Genomic DNA, 18,649 nt, shown 5'->3' with positions numbered 1-18,649 from the left:
CTTCGTGTCGGGTGACTGTTTACACTGGAAAATTTGCGATGAGAAGAAAATTTGTAATTTAAACATAATGAATACTGCAAATTAAGTTAGTTTTAAGAGTGTTTGAATGAGTTAAGTTGGAGGTATAGCTGCAATCAGCGAGTCTTGTTTTGTCTGCTCACGATTGAAATTAGGAAAGCGTAACGCAATAGACTACGAACAATGGTTGAAGATTCGAGAGTCAGAGATGCTATCAGAGCAGGCGAGCAAGAAGCATTGCCAGCTTCATTAGTTCCAAAGGCGCCAAGTGTGTTGAATTCTAAAGATAAGAATACGCAGAGACTTATTGTTGTCTTATCCCAGGCATCGTTGGAGACCCACAAAATCCCTTCTTCCCGTCCAGGTGGTGACAAATACGTGCTGCTGAATTGCGATGACCATCAAGGTCTATTGAAGAAAATGGATAGAGATATCAGTGAAGCTCGTCCAGATATCACACATCAATGTTTGTTAACGCTGTTGGACTCTCCGATCAACAAGGCGGGCAAATTACAAGTATACATCCAGACCAGTCGAGGTGTTTTGATTGAGGTGAACCCAACAGTCCGTATTCCAAGAACGTTCAAGAGATTTTCCGGTCTAATGGTTCAACTATTGCACAAACTGTCTATTAGATCCGTCAATTCGGAAGAAAAGCTATTAAAAGTCATTAAGAACCCAGTAACAGACCATTTACCAACCAAGTGCCGCAAAGTCACATTATCATACGACGCTGAGGTCGTCAGAGTCCAGGATTATATCGAGAAGAACCTCGAAGAGGATGAAAGTATTTGTGTATTCGTTGGTGCAATGGCTAGAGGAAAGGACACATTCGCTGATGAATTCGTCGATGAGAAGATCGGTTTATCCAACTATCCATTGAGTGCATCTGTGGCATGCTCAAAATTCTGTCATGGTGCTGAGGACGCTTGGAAGATCTTGTGAGTTCAATAGAAAGGTTCTGATGAGCGAGAAACCTTATTCAATGGAGACAAAAAAGAATAACATAGATTCATTTATATAAATAGATAACACTGTACAACTAAAACATCTGCATATAAATACAACAGATTATATATTTGCTATGCAATCATACATAACTGCAGAGACTGATTGTAACGCTGAACACATCAAAAGAGTATTTTTTAGTGTTGGACGACACACAGAAGTGTCGCGCTCCCCGTAATTGTGACACACAGCGAAGCAAGTAGACATTCATGTCTCGCAGAGGAGTCTGGTAACTGTATGCGCAAGTGCATAGGAATACAGCAGTGGATGCCTCATTGAAAAGGAGTGTTCGTGTGTTCACGATCAAATCTCGTCTACGCTCCCAACGATTTGCAGTCTTTCACCCAGGCAGAACAGCATTCCACAATTCACGTGTGTGGTCAATCTTTATCAGAGCAAAAGGACAATCATGTGCATTCTACGGACCTGCAAATCGGTAGGCAGGACATGGAAAGCAAGACGGATGTTCTGCATACGGCCAACAATAGAGAGCACTGACGTACTTTTTTTTTCTCTCCTCAGAGTGATCTTTGATCGACTGCCCAACGTCTGCCGGTTCCCCCACACACATACATACACATACAAGGGTCCACCACCATTAACGCCAGAACAACTTTTGACTAATCGTTACAAGGCCATGGCACTGCCCACTTTCAAGCTGTTGTGTGCATCCTAATTTGACTTAGTCACTATTTGGCGGAGGGCATTAAAACTAACACTGGTATTTCCCAAAAGGGACACCGATGTCCTAAAACGGTCGGTCCACACTGCGATTTGTCGATAAAAACAAACAAAAGGAAACCGGAAAAGGAAATCGGGAGCCTTTTCCGTAGACCACTGCGCAGAGAGAAAAAGGATTGTTTCTGCTTGCTGCCTCGAAGAACGGGAATGCTGCACTAAAAGGGTAATCATGGCATACGGCAAATATGAGAGAAAGAGTAATCGGATAAATCAGTACTAAGATGGTGATATATAAACTGTTGATATCTATTATATATAAGTGTAAGACTATTTAATAAGGAGCCATTATGATTGCGGGATTGGACTGAATACGTTTATAAGACCTCCTATCGTGTAATATATACTAGGATTAACTGGTGGTGATTTAAATTGGAATAATTTTTTTTGGATAAAAAAACACAGGATATTCATCTCTCTCACACATACACAATAATAATATATATTTAAAACTATGAGAAGACTATTCTCTGGTTCAAAGACTCCGGAGATTCCATCTCCACCGAGGGTCTTTAGTAGGACATCGCAGTCGTCGGATTCTCCATCGCCAAGTTTAAAGAAATCGTGGTCATCGTCTAATTTGAATTCAAAGTTAAAAAAAAATGCATACTTGACAAATGATTCGTCTGCAGATCATGAACTTTCGCTACCGACTGTCTCATCTACGTTATCTCCAGAATTAATTCCAATTGTAACTTTACTAGCTGCACAGGCGCATAGAAGGTACCAAGAAGGTGTTTTTTTGATTTTGCATGATTTGAAAAATGATGGTACACAAGCAAACAGAATTTGGAAAGAAGTGTATGGTGTGTTGATTGGAACACAGCTGGCACTGTGGGGTGCAAACGAGTTGGCAGAAGTCGGCAATGATTTAAAAGACGTAGCTTCGAAGCCAACTTATATCAATTTCACAGACTCGATTATGAAACCATTGAATTCTTCAGATAGCGTTGTTACGGAATCCAACCAAAAGTTAGAACATGTACTCGCAGTATCAACGACTTTGAAGAACAGATATTTCTTGAAGTTTAGTGATAAGGATTCATTCAACAAATGGAATGCAGCCATTAGATTAAGTTTATTCGAGTGTACTGCTCTACAAGAAGCTTATACCGCTGCTTTCTTATCCAGCAGAGGCTCAAAATTAGGTGACATTAAAGTTGTGTTGGCTGATACTAAATTTGACTACGAAGATTGGGTCAGTGTAAGATTTGGTGCTGGTATGCCATGGAAACGTTGTTACGCTGTGATTTCTCAGTCATCAGGTAAAAAGAAACAACCAAAAGGGAAGATTAGTTTCTTCGAAAGTGAAAAGAAAACAAAAAAAGTCAATGCTATGGCTACAGTTTTGGATGCCAGAGCAGTCTATACAGTTTATCCAAGTTCAACACAACTCATCGATAGTTCGACAATTATCAAGCTGGAAGGTTCAATCGCTTTCAGCAATGGCTCCAGTAAAAAATCAGTAGATTCACAACAAGATGTTGATATTTTTATAATGCCCGAAAAACATCAAGCTGTACCCGGTTATGACACTGTTATCAGATTTATTATTCCGACAATGAATACATTCAGATTATATGGTAGACCAAAGAAGTTAATTGCAAGTAAGGATGACCCGTCCTCATTGTTATTCGGGTTACCAACGTTACCTCATATTTACTACTTAAACGCAGAAGATATTTATCCAATTGCAAATTCTTCAACAAATATGGATTGGACAAATATGATGTGGAGAGATGCTATTAAAGACATTTTAGCAAAAAAAATTTCTCAAGGTTATGCAGGTACCGGTTCTTCTTCAAGTTTGACATCTGATATAGCAACTCCCGTGATTGGATCTTCTGAGTTATTCGGTAACTGTAATTCACCATTACCAGGCTCGACCCAATTTTTTCCAAATAATCCCGGCAGTAGGAAGACCTCATCCAATTTAAATAGTCCTATCAATACCAACTTTAATGAGTCAAGTAAAAAGAACAAAACTGCTACTAACAGAGAACTTAATCCGGCGAGAACAGACATTAAAAACAGTGAAAAGGAAAATTTATCTCCTTACAACAATGATAATACTAATTTTACTAAGAATCTCACGTCTCAACAAAATGAAAACAGTTTAAATATGAATGTAAGTAACAATCAACAGAAATCTTCGAATGTACCGTTTGAGGCAGCATCTACTGGGAGAAAATCTGTCCAAGATGCCGAATATAACTCAAATGCTAAAATTTCTCATGGTGTTAATAATCAATCCATAACATCCGACCTCGGTGATGTCTATGAAAAATATTCCACCTCACCATTTGGAAGATCTCAGATTACTTTGGACAAAACTGTACCACAAAGTATTCAAGTTCCCATTAATGGAAGTAATGCTGGTGCATATGAACGATACGTAGGCCATTCAAAGAGCAAAACATTTGAAATATCAGATATTGACGACTCGAGTAGTTCCGTGAACTCTGCACAAAGGGGTAATAATCAAACTTCTAGAAACCCATACCCTATGGATGACGAAGAAGATAATGATCTTGTTGAATTAAGCAGAAGAATCAGTCAAATTGGTGGCAGCACTACTTCATTTCAACAAGACGACTATCAAAATTCATTAACTGCTTCTAGTGTTGCTAAAACGGATAATATTTTTGACCCTGATTTTGTCGAACAGAATAACATATATGCCTCTGAATCAAATGATAAACCAACTCCAAATTATATGTTTAACAATAAAGATGGTAATAATAGTTCTCATTCTGTGAATGACTACGTTATGGCAAATGAATATCCTCCTAATAGAAGTGTCGAATCCCCAGTCAACGTTAATAACAAACAGCCATTGAGTCAACCACAATACAGCACTAATATATCTATGTCAGGTGGACCAATGTATCAGAAGTTATCATTAGTAGAAAACAATCAACCTCAACAGGTTGGCAGAACAGATCATGCTCCGCCTAATTTTAATCAACAGCTCGCTCCACAACAGTATAACAACAGAATTAGGCATCCAACAAATATTTCGCCACAAAAGCCATATGGTAACATGCCAAATATGCACACAAATCCAAACATGCGTAATCCAAACATGCATAATCCAAACGTGCAACAAAATTTAAATATGCGCAATCCAAACATTCATAACCCAAACATGCAGAATCCAAATATGCACACTGCCCAGAACATGAACAATGGTCCATATTATAATAGACCAAGTCCATCTCAACCCCAAAATAATGGAGGCAGACCATATCCAATGCAGCAAAATTACCAAACAAATGGACAATTTAATAAATCGCGCCCTCCACCACAAGCGCAAGGCCAATTTAATAACAGAGGCAATCCGCCATTCAATCCAATGAACCAAAATGGCAATAGACAGTTCAGAGATCCAAATAGCGGCAACATGCCGGAACAACAGAGACAGATGGTAAATAATGGTAAAGTGAAACCACAGCCACGCGGTGGGTTTTCACAGTTCATGCCATCATCTGGTACTACTAATAACAACAATCCTTATTCTCAATAAGTTGTACTCTCTTGACTTCATAGAAAGTATTAGGATTCAGATTTTCACAAAATTGTATTATAGTTAATAGCAAGCATCAAAAGGAAAAAAAAAAGACAAAACTGTTTTTATATTGCATTATATTTCTTTTCAAATAAATTATCATATTAGTCTGAAACAATTGTTGGATGTACAGTGGCTTTTTGATAAGGTTCCCTGACTCTTTCATAGCCGTCACTACGTCACCCATTTTCTTCATTTGAATTTATTTTCGTTTACTTTCTATATCTTTCTTAAATTCAAATAAATACCATCTAACGTTTATATTAACTATTTAACAATATATATATATATATATATGTTACCAAAAATGATGATTAGATTAACAATTACTACTAACAATCTCATTACTATCATGCTATTAACATGTTCATTGCTTTTGAGTCGTATGGCACCATTAATGGATCTTAACGAGTGTTTGCGGGTAAAGTATGCATGCTTCAAAATGAATTTTTCCTTTAAACAAGAGCTGCAGAATATATATATATAGATACATATATATAAGGATGCTTAACAATTCTGTTCAATCTTTCCTGATCAATTGAACTTTTTAATGGTAACAAGAGTTATCAAGACACTGCCCATCTTTGTTCTACTGTGAATGAGATACTTTGCTGATCAAATATCTTCTCTCAAATTATGTTAAGATTAGTTAGGGTTCATCCTATTTTAAAACCGTCGTATACACGATCGTTCCATAGATACCAACATCCTCTTAAGGCAATACAGCTTATTCAAACGAAAAACATTATAAATCTGCATGCTTCATTCAATAGATCAGTATCCAAGTCGATGATTTTGCAACAGACTAGATTCAATTCAACTAATGAATCATCTAAGGGCATCAACACAAAGTTAACTGAAACTCAACAAAAGTTAGAAAAGTTGTCCAGCGAAGAATCTACTAATACTGGCTTCAAAGATGTAAAACGTCTATTTACGTTAGCAAAACCGGAAACTGCATACATTGTTCTTGCTTTAGTATTAATTTTGATTTCAAGTACCGTGAGCATGGTTGTACCAAGTGTCATTGGTAAATTGTTAGACTTATCTTCAAATACAAGTAATGATGACACAGGAGATGCTAAATCTAAAGAAAAAGTTGATAACAAAGAAGATAGAGATAATAACACTATATATGGCTTTACCCATACTCAGTTCTTTGCCGGTTTAGGTATTGTGTTCGTTATTGGTGCTATTGCTAATACTGGTCGTATTGTGATTTTGAAAGTAACTGGTGAGAAGTTAGTGGCTAGATTAAGAACCAGAACAATGAAGGCTGCTTTAGATCAGGATGCTACATTTTTAGATAGCAATAGAGTTGGTGATTTAATTTCCAGATTATCATCCGATGCCTCTATTGTCGCCAAATCTGTTACCATGAATGTAAGTGACGGTACTAGAGCCATTTTACAAGGTTTTGTCGGTTTTAGCATGATGAGTTATATTTCATTTAAGTTGACCTCGGTAATGGTGTTGTTAATACCTCCATTAGGCATTATGGCGTTAGTTTATGGTAAAAAGATCAGAAATCTTTCCAGGCAATTACAAACAGCTGTTGGTGGATTAACAAAAGTTGCAGAAGAACAGTTAAATGCTACAAAAACCATTCAAGCATATGGTGGTGAAAAAAAAGAAATTAGAAGATATGCAAGCGAAGTCCGTGATGTATTTGACGTTGGTTTGAAAGAAGCTATAACATCTGGTATTTTCTTTGGTTCTACCGGATTAGTAGGAAATGCGGCATTGTTATCTTTATTATTAGTAGGTACCAATATGATTTCAAGTGGTAGTTTAACGGTCGGTGACTTGTCAAGTTTTATGATGTATGCGGTGTACACTGGTAGTTCATTATTTGGTTTATCTAGTTTTTACTCTGAATTAATGAAAGGTGCTGGTGCAGCCGCCAGAGTCTTTGAACTAGATGATAGAAAGCCATTAATCAAACCTACGATAGGTAAAGATCCTGTCACGCTAAAGGGAAAAGCCATCATTTTCCAAGACGTTTCGTTCCACTATCCAACAAGACCGAACCATCGTGTTTTCAATAAAATAAGCTTTAAGATCGAACCTGGTGAGCATATCTGTTTTGTTGGGCCATCTGGTAGTGGTAAATCCACTGTTTCGCAACTGTTATTGAGATACTACGACGCTACTGAAGGTAATATCTTAATTGGTGAGGATAACATCAAATCTTTGAGTTTAAGAAAATACCGTAAGTTGCTTGGTGTGGTACAACAAGAGCCAATGCTATTCAATGGGACAATTATTGACAACATTTTGTATAACGTTCCCGATGAGATTGCTAGTCAAAAGAATAAAGTGGATCTTGCAATTAAAAAGTCCAATTGTACCAAGTTTTTAGCTAATTTCCCAGATGGATTGAACACGATAGTGGGACCACGAGGCACACAGCTCTCCGGTGGTCAAAAGCAAAGAATTGCAATTGCTAGATCATTTCTACTGGATCCTAGTATATTGCTTCTAGACGAGGCCACTAGCGCTCTGGACACGCAGAGCGAGGATATCATTGCCATGACCTTGAAGAAGAGAGAAGCCGAGGGCCTAACAACGATCTCGATCGCACACAGACTGTCCACAATTAAGTACAGCAGCCGTGTAGTTGTGCTGAACAAGAACGGCAGTGTAGTGGAAACCGGCAAATTCACAGAGTTGATAGCGAACCCTACTAGTGAGCTGAACCTACTGTTGTCGAAAGAGGGACAGGAACCAGCCTACGTGGCGGCCGACGTCGCAGCCGAAACGCCAGCCGAGGCACCAAGCACCGACAATACCCCATGAACTCAGCAGCAGCCCCACTAAAAACATATATACATATATAGACCATGAATAGACAAATATGATGCTTTGTGACGCTGACACTTGCCCTCCGACCCTCCAGCGCACTCGCACAAGCCGCACAAGTTCACGTGCAATTGCTACACACGCCAAATCACGTGACAGTGTGTGTGTGCAAGCGAGCACACCTCTAAACTGTGGCGTTTCCTCAACCCTACCGCTCAGTACAACCGGCGAAGGCCATCGCCACAGTTCTCCTTCCGTCGCGATTCGTCCCTTTTATTTCCCGCGCAGCGCAGCGACAACAGGCGATGAGCAAGAACAGGTGAACTGTCGAACATTTGTAAGCCTTTGTTTCTAAATCTCGAGATTTAGAAACAAAGGTCAGTTGATGAAACTTTAAAGGCTTTCCCCAGCTAAGATGTTGGAGGCAGTCTGCGTTTGGGTTGTCGAGTGGCGATGATGGCCCGAGTGGTTCGAGACCTGCAAGCGTTCTGTTTGCATTTCGCCCACCACACTGTGGGTATCGCTGGTTGTTCTTGTCAAGCCCTTCCATTAACGGTCAACATACATCGCCATCTCCTTCTCTCCATGCATACATGCATACACATATATACCTATATATATAAGCGTAAACAGCCGATCTCAGCATCCTTTATATATTTCGTTTTGTTGTTATCTCCAGTTCGTCGAAAGGAATGAATGCACGCTTCAACAGTGTATTAACTATTTGGAAACGGTGCTTACTAAATAACTCAACTTTTCTGCCCAAAAACAGACTTTTATTTTCGACAAAGATGACAACTCTAAGTGGTAGTCATCATATTGATAACAACCTCACTGCAAAGAGCAAGACTCTCAGGGAGTTGGATATGTTGGAACAGAAAAGATTCAATCCATTGTTAAATTTAGTTAATAATCAAAGAATCGTCGAGGTCCCAGAACTAACTCTGGAGTCAGGTGCAACTATCAGAAACTTCCCGATAGCTTATAAGACATGGGGGAAACTGAACGAAACCGGTGATAATTGTATTGTCATTTGCCATGCTCTTACTGGTTCTTCAGATGTTTCAGATTGGTGGGCTCCTCTGCTGGGTAAAGACAAAGCTTTTGACCCTTCAAGATTCTTCATCGTGTGTTTGAATTCAATGGGGTCTCCATACGGTTCATTTTCACCTCTCTCAGTAAACGAGGACACTGGCAGACCTTACGGTCCAGAGTTCCCATTGTGCACGATTCGTGATGATGTTAGGGCTCACAGATTAGTATTAGACTCGTTAGGGGTTAAATCGTTGGCTTCAGTCATCGGTGGTTCAATGGGTGGTATGCTAGCTCTTGAATGGGCTACTCTTTATGATAAACAATACGTTAATAATTTAGTTGCATTAGCTACCTCAGCAAGACATTCTGCATGGTGCATCTCTTGGTCGGAAGCACAAAGACAAGCAATTTACTCGGATCCAAAATATGCAAATGGTTACTATACCCCAGAAAATCCTCCTGTTTCTGGACTCTCTGCTGCAAGAATGTCGGCATTACTGACTTATCGTTCAAGAAACAGTTTTGAAACTAAATTCTCAAGAAGATCTCCATCACTCCTACAACAACAAAAATCGAAAAATGCACAAGCTGTAGCAAGTCAACTGGGTCAAAGTTCTTGCCCTTCAATCAACGAACACTCTTTGCATATCCATAACGACGGGAATAAAAATTTAAATAATGACAATAATGATAAAAATTCAAGTATTGTATCACCAAACACACCAAGAGGCTCCATCAGCTCTTTATCTTCTATGACATCAGCAGGCTCAGCTGCAGCAACAGTGGAAGGTAAACTAGTGAAACCAGCCCAAACATACTTCTCAGCACAAAGTTATTTGCGTTATCAAGGTGCCAAATTCATCAATAGATTCGATGCAAACTGTTACATTGCAATCACAAGAAAATTAGATACTCACGACTTGGCTCGTGACAGATTTGAATATGACGAAGACATCACACGTGTTCTGAATTCTATCTCTCAACCAACATTAATAATCGGTATTCGAAGTGATGGTTTATTTACTTTCCCAGAACAAGAATTTTTATCTGAATACATCCCAAATTCAACTTTAAAAGAAATCAAATCAATGGAAGGTCATGACGCATTTTTATTAGAATTCGAGTTGATTAATAATTACATAGTAGATTTTTTGAAAGTAAATGCTAAAAGCTTTATGGATAGAGCTCCAGTTCAATGGGCTGAAGATATCGCTGGCGATGGAATTAATAATTCAGTTTTTGGTGAAGCTGAAGAAGTTACTAATTGGTAGAATACATATTTATAAATAACGTACACTCTGCGTATCAAATGCAACCAAATATATTAATTTTTTAATTTCTCTATCTCTACATTATATACAATAAATTTAAAATAAGAATAAGTATTGCCATTTCTTATAATTGCTTCTTAGTTGCTTTACTTAAGGAGCACTTAGCATCAAGAACTTCATATTTAACCTCAGTGAGTGCTCTTATTTCTTTTCTTCCAAATAAAAATGAGATTAAACCATCAATTGTACCAGTTGCGGAAATTGCAATAACCAGCAGTATCCATATGAATGTTAACCATGATGAGTTGCTCCTAATTAAACTATTCTTGTCAAATGATTTAACAAGAAGAAACACTAGGGCAACTATTGATAAAACAAAATGTAATCCTCTATAGAATTTTTGATTCCTTGCCGTGTTCATGTATGTATCGATGACATCGACTAACTCATTGTAATTTGCAATCCTATGCTTTAATGTACTCATTTCCGTATTGGTATAGTTGTCTAAAGTCTCTTCACTCGATCCAACGATCGAAGAATCTTGGAAAGCTATTTCCAGTGTACATGAATACGCAAAATGATCTGAGTAACTACCTATGTTGGGCAATCTTTCTGTGAATCTGACACCAGCATCGATTGTACGTAGTTTTTCACCATCGATCAATGCATAGTCCAAACGACATGCATCAGTTGGCTTGCATTTCGGTCTCCATGTATTTAAAGTAGAATCACAAGTACAACAACCTTCTTTCAACTGTTCCAGAGGAGGCAAACTTGCAATTTCTGTGATATCCTGTTTGCCCTTCAATTGTTCCCAAGAGTCTATTAAATTGGTTTCCTCCGTTAAAAATCTGTGTTGTAAAGATCCTGGTCTTGAATTTAAATCACCCACAATTACAACAGCATAACCGGCTTTCTTATATAAGTTAGCCAATTTACTAAAATCCCATGCTTGGCAAGCTCTATGGCAATGGTAATTAGCATCCCCAGTCAGTGAGTATGGGGCATGCATATGGCTATTCATGATAGCTAAAGGTGTCGAGCCTTCAACGACTGGCTTCAATAACGTGATGGCAATAGATTTCCCAACGTACCAATCCCCACGCAAGAAAGCACTTGGTCTCCCATTAATAGGGAAACGATATAAGAAAGTAGACTCAATTGGAATCTTAGATAATATCGCTAACCCTGGTCCTGTCAGGATACCAGAGTAAAATATTCTGTTGTAAGGATACAAATGACCACATTTCTCCACGATATAATCCCAATCACTCTTACACCAAATTTCTTGCAAGGCGATGATATCGTATTCATTTGATAGAGAACCGTCTCCAAACACAGTGGCAGCACCTTGTAAGCTCTCAACATACCCAGGATGCCCACAAATAGCGTCGGCAATAGCACGCAATCTCTCTTCTCTAAATTTAGACACCCATTTTAAACCCCAGGTATTGAAGGTAAGGAACGAGACTCTAGGATTGGATTTCTTAGACATAATAAACTTACTGTATTATAATTCTGAAGAAATTCTAACAACACCCCCACAAGAGACTGTAAATACTGTTCTTTTCAAACCATAACTGTTTTATATTCACCTTCAGATCTCATATATTGTCTTGTATCTTCAAATGCTTTTGATAGAAGTGCGTTAGCGAAGAGATCAAAATTGCAAGTGTAAACAACACCTATCACTCGACTCTAACATAAAAAAGGTTGCAACTCGGTAGAAAGGAGAGGTTATTGACAAGTTATGGATCAGTTGTGTAGCTATTGAGAACGGCTTGTTTAATTTGTGTGTTTTATTTCTTGGATACAGGAGTAGTTGTCAGGGATACGTGAACTAACAGGGAGACAGGATCTTACACGAAGCGTAAAGCATGTCATCAACTATGAATGATTTCGAGCTATTAAAGGAGAGGATGAACAATTTTACGGACACGTTGGACATGTACCTCGACGAGAAGGTGAGCATGGCGAAGGACCTGACGGAAGACTATAGGGCTAGTATCGATGCTTTGAATGCTAGATCGCAAGAACTAGCGGCATCGATACAGCTCACACAGACACAGATCGAGGAGATGACGTCGCAGATCGAGGTGCTAGAGGCAGCAAACGACACTAGGAAGACCGATCTTTTGCTGCTGCAATTGAAGAGTACGCAGTTGTTGAAGAACCGAGAAGTTCTGTTGAAAGAAACCGACGACGTCGATGCGTTGTTGCAAGATAAAATGGACAAAATCAAGAGACTAAAAGAATTCTACCTGAAGCAGAACCACCAAGACAACCCAGAGGTGAGCTTGTATGAGAAGCTGCTGGGGCTAACGATAGACACTTCAGAGGCCGGCACCTTGCGGTTTAATTTCCATAAGCTGACCGAGACCCAATCGAAGGTACCGGCATACGTCGTGCTGGATGTCTCCAAACAAGAATATCAGATTTTGAATTCTGTGCCTGCAATCGATGCCAACTCCTTAGCATCCATATTGGGAGACCTCAACAAGACAAACAACATTGCCCAATTCCTGCTGTCTACAAGAGAGCAATTGCAGCAGTCCCTCACACAATAAGCCGCTCAAAGAAGCAGCGATAAGGCCTCATAGTACATAAACTCAACATAGCTATTCAAATAAGGATGTAGTCATGTAGTTGTAACAATATCGATAACCTGTAGCAGGCCACTCACATTGGCCAAGGGCTCGTTTTACCCGGAGTCGCTGCTCAGAGAGCTGTGAGGCGACTTGTCATCTCAAGAACCTCTTTCTTCAATGATGTTAACAACTAATCATTCATTATAAATAAATAATGTCGTCAGACAGAGCCTACCGGTGCATGGGCCAACTCAAGTAGACCGTATGAGATATCAGCGTTACTATCTGACTGAATTTCTGGCCATTGCGTTCGAGCTAGTGTAGAAATTTCACCATGCTGAAGAGATCTATAATATGCTGTTTATTGTTAACAGCCTTTGCTAGTGGGTCACCAGGTGATAATCTGGAAGAGTTTGATCAATGTTTGAAAGCTTGCACGAACAAGAACAATTGCCATGGGTTTGATATGGATTTTGTATCTGATAACAATAAATTTAAGATGATTGTTTACGATGAAGTGCCACCCGTGTTGAAGAAGTTCTTCTTCTGGGACTGTGATTCAGATTGTGATTACAGATGTCAACAACTGATCACTAGACTGAGAATATCTGATGGAGAGGAAATATTTCAATTCCATGGGAAATGGCCTTTTAGAAGATTCTTAACTATGCAGGAATTTTTCTCAACAATCTTCAGTATTGGTAACTTCTTCCCACACTTGTTTGGTTTTATTAAGTTACGCAAGGCAATCAGAAGGTACTCCAGCCAGAACGGCATGAATTCAAAGAACAATGTGGTCGTGCACTTAAAGAACTACTCGTATGTTGCCATTTCAGGTATGTTTGCTTGGACAGCGTCGACTATTTTCCATTGGAGGGATCTACCTGTAACTGAGAACCTTGATTATTTCTTTGCAGGTATGACTGTATTGATGGGTTTCCATGCAATCTTTGCAAGAATAGCACGTCTTGATAGAAAACCCCAGTACTTAAGAGGATTTTTTTGGCTAATTGTTACAATCTTTGGTTGCCACGTCCTGAGACTTTACTTGTCGTGGTCGTACACATACAACATGAGATTCAATATTGCTCTTGGCTTGACTCAATACGTCTTGCTACTAGTTCTAGCGTTCCAAAATTATCAATCTCTAAAGGTCAACAGAAAGAAACTAGATGACCGACTATATAACTCTTCAAAGGAGGGCCAAGTCTACAGACTATGCGTGGTGCCTTCGATCCTGGTGATCTCAACAGCGCTAGCCATGTCCCTAGAGTTGTTTGACTTCTTTAGTTACACATTTCAAATAGATGCACATGCAATATGGCATTTAAGTACCATCTGGCCTTCTTGGATCATGTATGGCTTCTTCATCGATGACTTCAAATATATAACAACAAAAAACAACAGAGAATGATATCCGCAGTAAATAACTACATAGATTTCTAATTAATAAGTATTCAAAACATCACCTTCCCCTTCTACAATTACACATCTCCTGTTCCTTAACCCACTTTAAACCTCTTTTCATTCCAATATCAGCAATTCTTGTAAATCTTTATTTATTGAAAAGAGTTGTTATCTTCAACATATTAAGAATATATATAAATGAGACGGGAAACAGTAGCTGTGGCAACAGTGGTTCAATGTATTGATTAGTATTAACTAGTATCGTCCGACTACAGTGAGCAGTATACTTATGTTAAATAATGTTAGAGTTTAGATCCACTAGAAATAGCTTCTTTTCAAGTGAAGATGAAGACAAGAATAACGTCTCATCACATATTCAAGATGTACCAGATGATGAGTCGATCGAGGTGAAGAGACGTAAGAGGAGGTTTCCAACTCTTGGAAAAGGAATAATGATGGATATATACGATAGGCTGCCTTACTATTGGGATGATTGGAAAGACGGATGGGACTACCGTGTTATTCCATCCACATTGGAGACATATTTTAATAATTTATTGCCAGCTATTGCATTTGCACAAGATATGTTCGATAGAACTGATAATTCATATGGGGTTAACGAAGTGTTGCTATCCAGTGCTATGGCTGGTATCGTCTTTGGGATCCTGTCTGGCCAACCGTTATGCATTGTTGGTGTCACTGGACCTATTTCGATTTTTAATTACACAGTGTATGAGATCATAAAATCACAGGATATAAACTTTTTTGGGTTCATGTTCTGGATATGTATTTGGAGTATGATTCTGCATTTCATAAGTGCTATAACGAACTTAGTGAGCTTATTACAGTATGTCACAACATTTCCATGTGATATTTTTGGTCTGTTCATCAATGTGGTTTATATCCAGAAAGGTATTCAGATATTAACAAGGCAGTTTACTAATAAACATGGCACACCTGACATTTCAGCAGGATTTTCAAGTATTACAGTTGCATTGTGCATGACAATTTTTGGCACAGGCTTTAAATCGTTTACTAAGACGAAGCTATTGACCCCAACACTAAGAACTGTAATATCTGATTACTCAACATTTTTGTCAGTATTATTCTGGTCTGGATTCATTCATTTCGGCGGGGCTCTAAATGATATCGATTTCCAGAGCTTGCCCATCACGAAATCATTCCGTCCAACATCTGATATTGGAAGAGATCGTTCAACTTGGTTAGCATACGAGTGGATTCCTGTCAAGGACGTGTTTCTTGCTTTGCCATTTGGGATCATCTTAACGTTATTATTTTACTTTGATCACAATGTTTCGTCACTTATGGCACAAAGAAGTGAATACAAGCAAGTGAAACCGTCTGCTTTTCATTACGATTTTTTCCTATTGGGAATAACAACCGGTATAAGTGGTGTCCTTGGGATTCCAGCTCCAAATGGACTAATTCCTCAAGCTCCGCTGCATTCTGAGAGTTTATTGGTGATGGACAAGAACATGGAGGTTGTTAGATGTGTCGAGCAACGTGTCACCAACACGGTTCAGGGACTCATGATTCTAGCGACAATGGCTCGACCATTCCTGGTCTGTCTAGGTCAAATTCCACAAGCAGTGCTATCTGGCTTATTTTTCATGATGGGGATTCAAGGTCTCCTAAGCAATGCAATCATCGACAAGATTTCATGGCTCTTCACAGAAGAAAGGTTAAAAGACCACAACTCCCCAATGATCAACGTCTCCAAGAAATCGATAATAATATACCTATGTTTCGCTCTTGCGGGCTTTACAGGAGAATTTGCTATCACCAACACGATTGCAGCAATCGGGTTCCCGTTAGTGTTGCTGGCCACCGTGGCAGGCTGCTTCATCTTCCCCAAAGTGATCCCCGAGGAGGACCTAGCCACACTGGATGGGGCTGTCGCTGAGGACTTCATCATAAAGAACTTGAAACTCGAAAACATGCTGAAACCGTTAGAATGGAAAGGGAAACGGAAAGGATCGCAATCCGACGAGTAACGTTTCTCACAATATAAATAATATTCATCTCTACACTGACCGTCACTTAATCTTCTATGTAATTATATACCAAAATAGCACATCATTACCATACCTCAATCTCCTTCTTCTTGTCGGTTGCTCATCGTCTATCACTGTGTCACTTTATCGTCGCCAACGCATCCATCGCTCATTACCGCATTAAAAATTAGAAATACGTTGAAGTTCAAATCAACAAGTTAATCACTTGACAACAGTTCATGTTGCAATTGGACAATAGACTGAGATTGGTTGTGTATATGGAGTCATTGGATGATTGATATGAGAGGAACTCGTGTGTCAGTTGAACCATGTCCTTTTTTTAAGTTGGTTATAAGTTGTTAACACCGGAATTGAGGTTGCAAGAAGGTTCGAGTTATCGTTACGACTTGGAAAACAAACACATAGTTGAGAATTGAAACAATGGTTCCTCCTCCTTATGATCCAATATTGCTACGTGAGCATGCTTATTACGATACAGGGGATTTAACTGTGGTGCTGGACCCGGATACGTTTTACCAAAATGGTCTAAAGAGCTCTGCTAGATACGGACTGGGGTTCTTGAATTATAACTTTGGGCTAAGAGATGAAATCTATGAGAAATCGTTCTGGATGCTTGTTCGAATTCATGTCTACACACACTTCACTTTCTATTTGACTCTATTCACAGGTCTGTTGTTTGCATGGGTATACATGAACTTTCTGAGAGGGAATACACAAAATTTGAAACAATTACTGTTTGGGAAACGCAAACAGCAAGCCATTTGGAAGTACAAGTCGATTAAGAATAAAAATGAGCTGTTGCACGATGGTGATCTAGAGTACCAGCATGTCAAGGATTGATGCGCATATAATGGTGGGAAGTGTGGGCATTATGCATGCTCTAGGAAAATAGGAGCGTCTACACTTACAATACTATATAGAGAAATAATAATAAAATAAACCGTAATAGGATATAATTCTGTATAATTTGTATGAACTATTTACAACGTAAAAAATCATCTTGCGTTTACTTTGAAGTGAATGGGGGGGAAACTACACCGTTGAAGTGGCTCATAGTTCTTTGATCCATGCTTCATTTTTTTGTTCAGGGACAAGACTAATAACTTTCCCCTCTTCAATCATATTGATTGCATTTTCAACAACAAACTCCTCCATTTTTTGCCACGTCTCGACACAGTAGGTACCCATGTGTGGTAAAGAAAGTACTTGAGGCATATCAATTAGTTCTTGTGGTACTTTAGGCTCAAATTCAAAGACGTCCAAGCCTGCTGTTCTAATTTTACCACTTTGCAAGCCTCTAATCAAAGCTTGCTCGTCGATGACAGCTCCCCTGGAGGTGTTGACAATGACCACTCCATCTTTCATCTTGGAGATGGCAGTCTCGTCAATTATGTGTCTCGTAGCTTTGCTCAACGGGACATTAATGGAGATAATATCTGCTTGCTTCAGTAGCTCGTCAAAGGAAACATATTGGCAGCCTGCTTCCAACTCCGGAGACAGCCTGTTTCTGTTATGATATATGAATTTTTCAAAACCAAATGGTTGCAATCTACTGACCACTGCACGGCCTATACCACCCATCCCTAGGACACCAACCGTTTTACCCACTGGGTCGTGACCAAAAGTCACAGAACAACCAGCGCCTTTCTTCTCCCAATTACCATTGATTAATTCCCTGTGACCACTCGAGAAATTTCTAAGGGCCCCCAGAAGCAAGAAAACATGGTTATCGGCAGTTGCACTGGTAACTATATCTGGAACGTTAGCCACCTGGATGCCTCTTTTATTGAAATGCTCAACATCTACTTGGTCATAGCCTGCACCGGTGTGCACAATTGCCTTCACAGAGGCCGGCAGGGCCTCCGCAATCTCCTTATCAAACCTTCCGGTCTGATTCACACTCAAAAATGTCCTAGTGATAATCTGGACGTTTTCCAACTTGCTATGCGGATCCTGAAGCAACTTCAAAAACTCTGCCCTTGTCATCGAGTCGTCCAACACAATCAAATCCACTGTCTTACTGAACTCTTCCCATTTCTGTTGTCCAAATCTAATGCAACCTAATCTCAGCACCACAGGTTTTCCCATCTTCACAGTCAAAAATATTTTTTCTGATACGATTAGCAACCAAAAAGAACCACACCAGTAGCACCTCTATAGATCTCGTTGTGACTGTGA

General features: G+C 39.2%; 10 protein-coding genes across 10 annotated transcripts; 8 read left to right on the top strand and 2 right to left on the bottom strand.

Annotated features, from left to right (window-relative positions):
* Positions 1-201: 201 nt before the first annotated feature.
* Positions 202-963, top strand: EMG1 (18S rRNA pseudouridine methyltransferase; the record flags this gene model as incomplete). The annotated part of the gene is made up of 1 exon (XM_003684519.1): positions 202-963. One exon carries the CDS (start codon positions 202-204, stop codon positions 961-963), a length of 762 nt encoding a protein of 253 aa, XP_003684567.1.
* A 1,255-nt stretch (positions 964-2,218) lies between these two features.
* On the top strand, positions 2,219-5,290 carry SKG3 (Skg3p; the record flags this gene model as incomplete). Its single annotated transcript, XM_003684518.1, has 1 exon — positions 2,219-5,290. One exon carries the CDS (start codon positions 2,219-2,221, stop codon positions 5,288-5,290), a length of 3,072 nt encoding a protein of 1,023 aa, XP_003684566.1.
* A 678-nt stretch (positions 5,291-5,968) lies between these two features.
* On the top strand, positions 5,969-8,131 carry MDL1 (ATP-binding cassette permease MDL1; the record flags this gene model as incomplete). The annotated part of the gene is made up of 1 exon (XM_003684517.1): positions 5,969-8,131. One exon carries the CDS (start codon positions 5,969-5,971, stop codon positions 8,129-8,131), a length of 2,163 nt encoding a protein of 720 aa, XP_003684565.1.
* Positions 8,132-8,925: 794 nt separating this feature from the next.
* On the top strand, positions 8,926-10,440 carry MET2 (homoserine O-acetyltransferase; the record flags this gene model as incomplete). The annotated part of the gene is made up of 1 exon (XM_003684516.1): positions 8,926-10,440. One exon carries the CDS (start codon positions 8,926-8,928, stop codon positions 10,438-10,440), a length of 1,515 nt encoding a protein of 504 aa, XP_003684564.1.
* Positions 10,441-10,564: 124 nt separating this feature from the next.
* Positions 10,565-11,935, bottom strand: ISC1 (inositol phosphosphingolipid phospholipase; the record flags this gene model as incomplete). The annotated part of the gene is made up of 1 exon (XM_003684515.1): positions 10,565-11,935. The coding sequence occupies one exon, from the start codon at positions 11,933-11,935 to the stop codon at positions 10,565-10,567; it is 1,371 nt and encodes a 456-aa protein (XP_003684563.1).
* A 382-nt stretch (positions 11,936-12,317) lies between these two features.
* SPC25 (kinetochore-associated Ndc80 complex subunit SPC25) lies at positions 12,318-13,007 on the top strand (the record flags this gene model as incomplete). The annotated part of the gene is made up of 1 exon (XM_003684514.1): positions 12,318-13,007. The coding sequence occupies one exon, from the start codon at positions 12,318-12,320 to the stop codon at positions 13,005-13,007; it is 690 nt and encodes a 229-aa protein (XP_003684562.1).
* Positions 13,008-13,362: 355 nt separating this feature from the next.
* Positions 13,363-14,442, top strand: PER1 (Per1p; the record flags this gene model as incomplete). The annotated part of the gene is made up of 1 exon (XM_003684513.1): positions 13,363-14,442. One exon carries the CDS (start codon positions 13,363-13,365, stop codon positions 14,440-14,442), a length of 1,080 nt encoding a protein of 359 aa, XP_003684561.1.
* Positions 14,443-14,734: 292 nt separating this feature from the next.
* Positions 14,735-16,450, top strand: BOR1 (Bor1p; the record flags this gene model as incomplete). The annotated part of the gene is made up of 1 exon (XM_003684512.1): positions 14,735-16,450. The coding sequence occupies one exon, from the start codon at positions 14,735-14,737 to the stop codon at positions 16,448-16,450; it is 1,716 nt and encodes a 571-aa protein (XP_003684560.1).
* Positions 16,451-16,891: 441 nt separating this feature from the next.
* On the top strand, positions 16,892-17,311 carry TPHA0B04560 (uncharacterized protein; the record flags this gene model as incomplete). Its single annotated transcript, XM_003684511.1, has 1 exon — positions 16,892-17,311. The coding sequence occupies one exon, from the start codon at positions 16,892-16,894 to the stop codon at positions 17,309-17,311; it is 420 nt and encodes a 139-aa protein (XP_003684559.1).
* Positions 17,312-17,521: 210 nt separating this feature from the next.
* GOR1 (glyoxylate reductase) lies at positions 17,522-18,559 on the bottom strand (the record flags this gene model as incomplete). The annotated part of the gene is made up of 1 exon (XM_003684510.1): positions 17,522-18,559. The coding sequence occupies one exon, from the start codon at positions 18,557-18,559 to the stop codon at positions 17,522-17,524; it is 1,038 nt and encodes a 345-aa protein (XP_003684558.1).
* Positions 18,560-18,649: the final 90 nt, after the last annotated feature.

The sequence above is a fragment of the Tetrapisispora phaffii genome, chromosome 2 (assembly GCF_000236905.1).
Source record: "Tetrapisispora phaffii CBS 4417 chromosome 2, complete genome".
Classification (NCBI taxonomy): Eukaryota; Fungi; Ascomycota; class Saccharomycetes; order Saccharomycetales; family Saccharomycetaceae; genus Tetrapisispora; species Tetrapisispora phaffii.
Note: the sequence above shows the minus strand (reverse complement) of the source record. Positions and strands in the feature narration are given on the sequence as shown.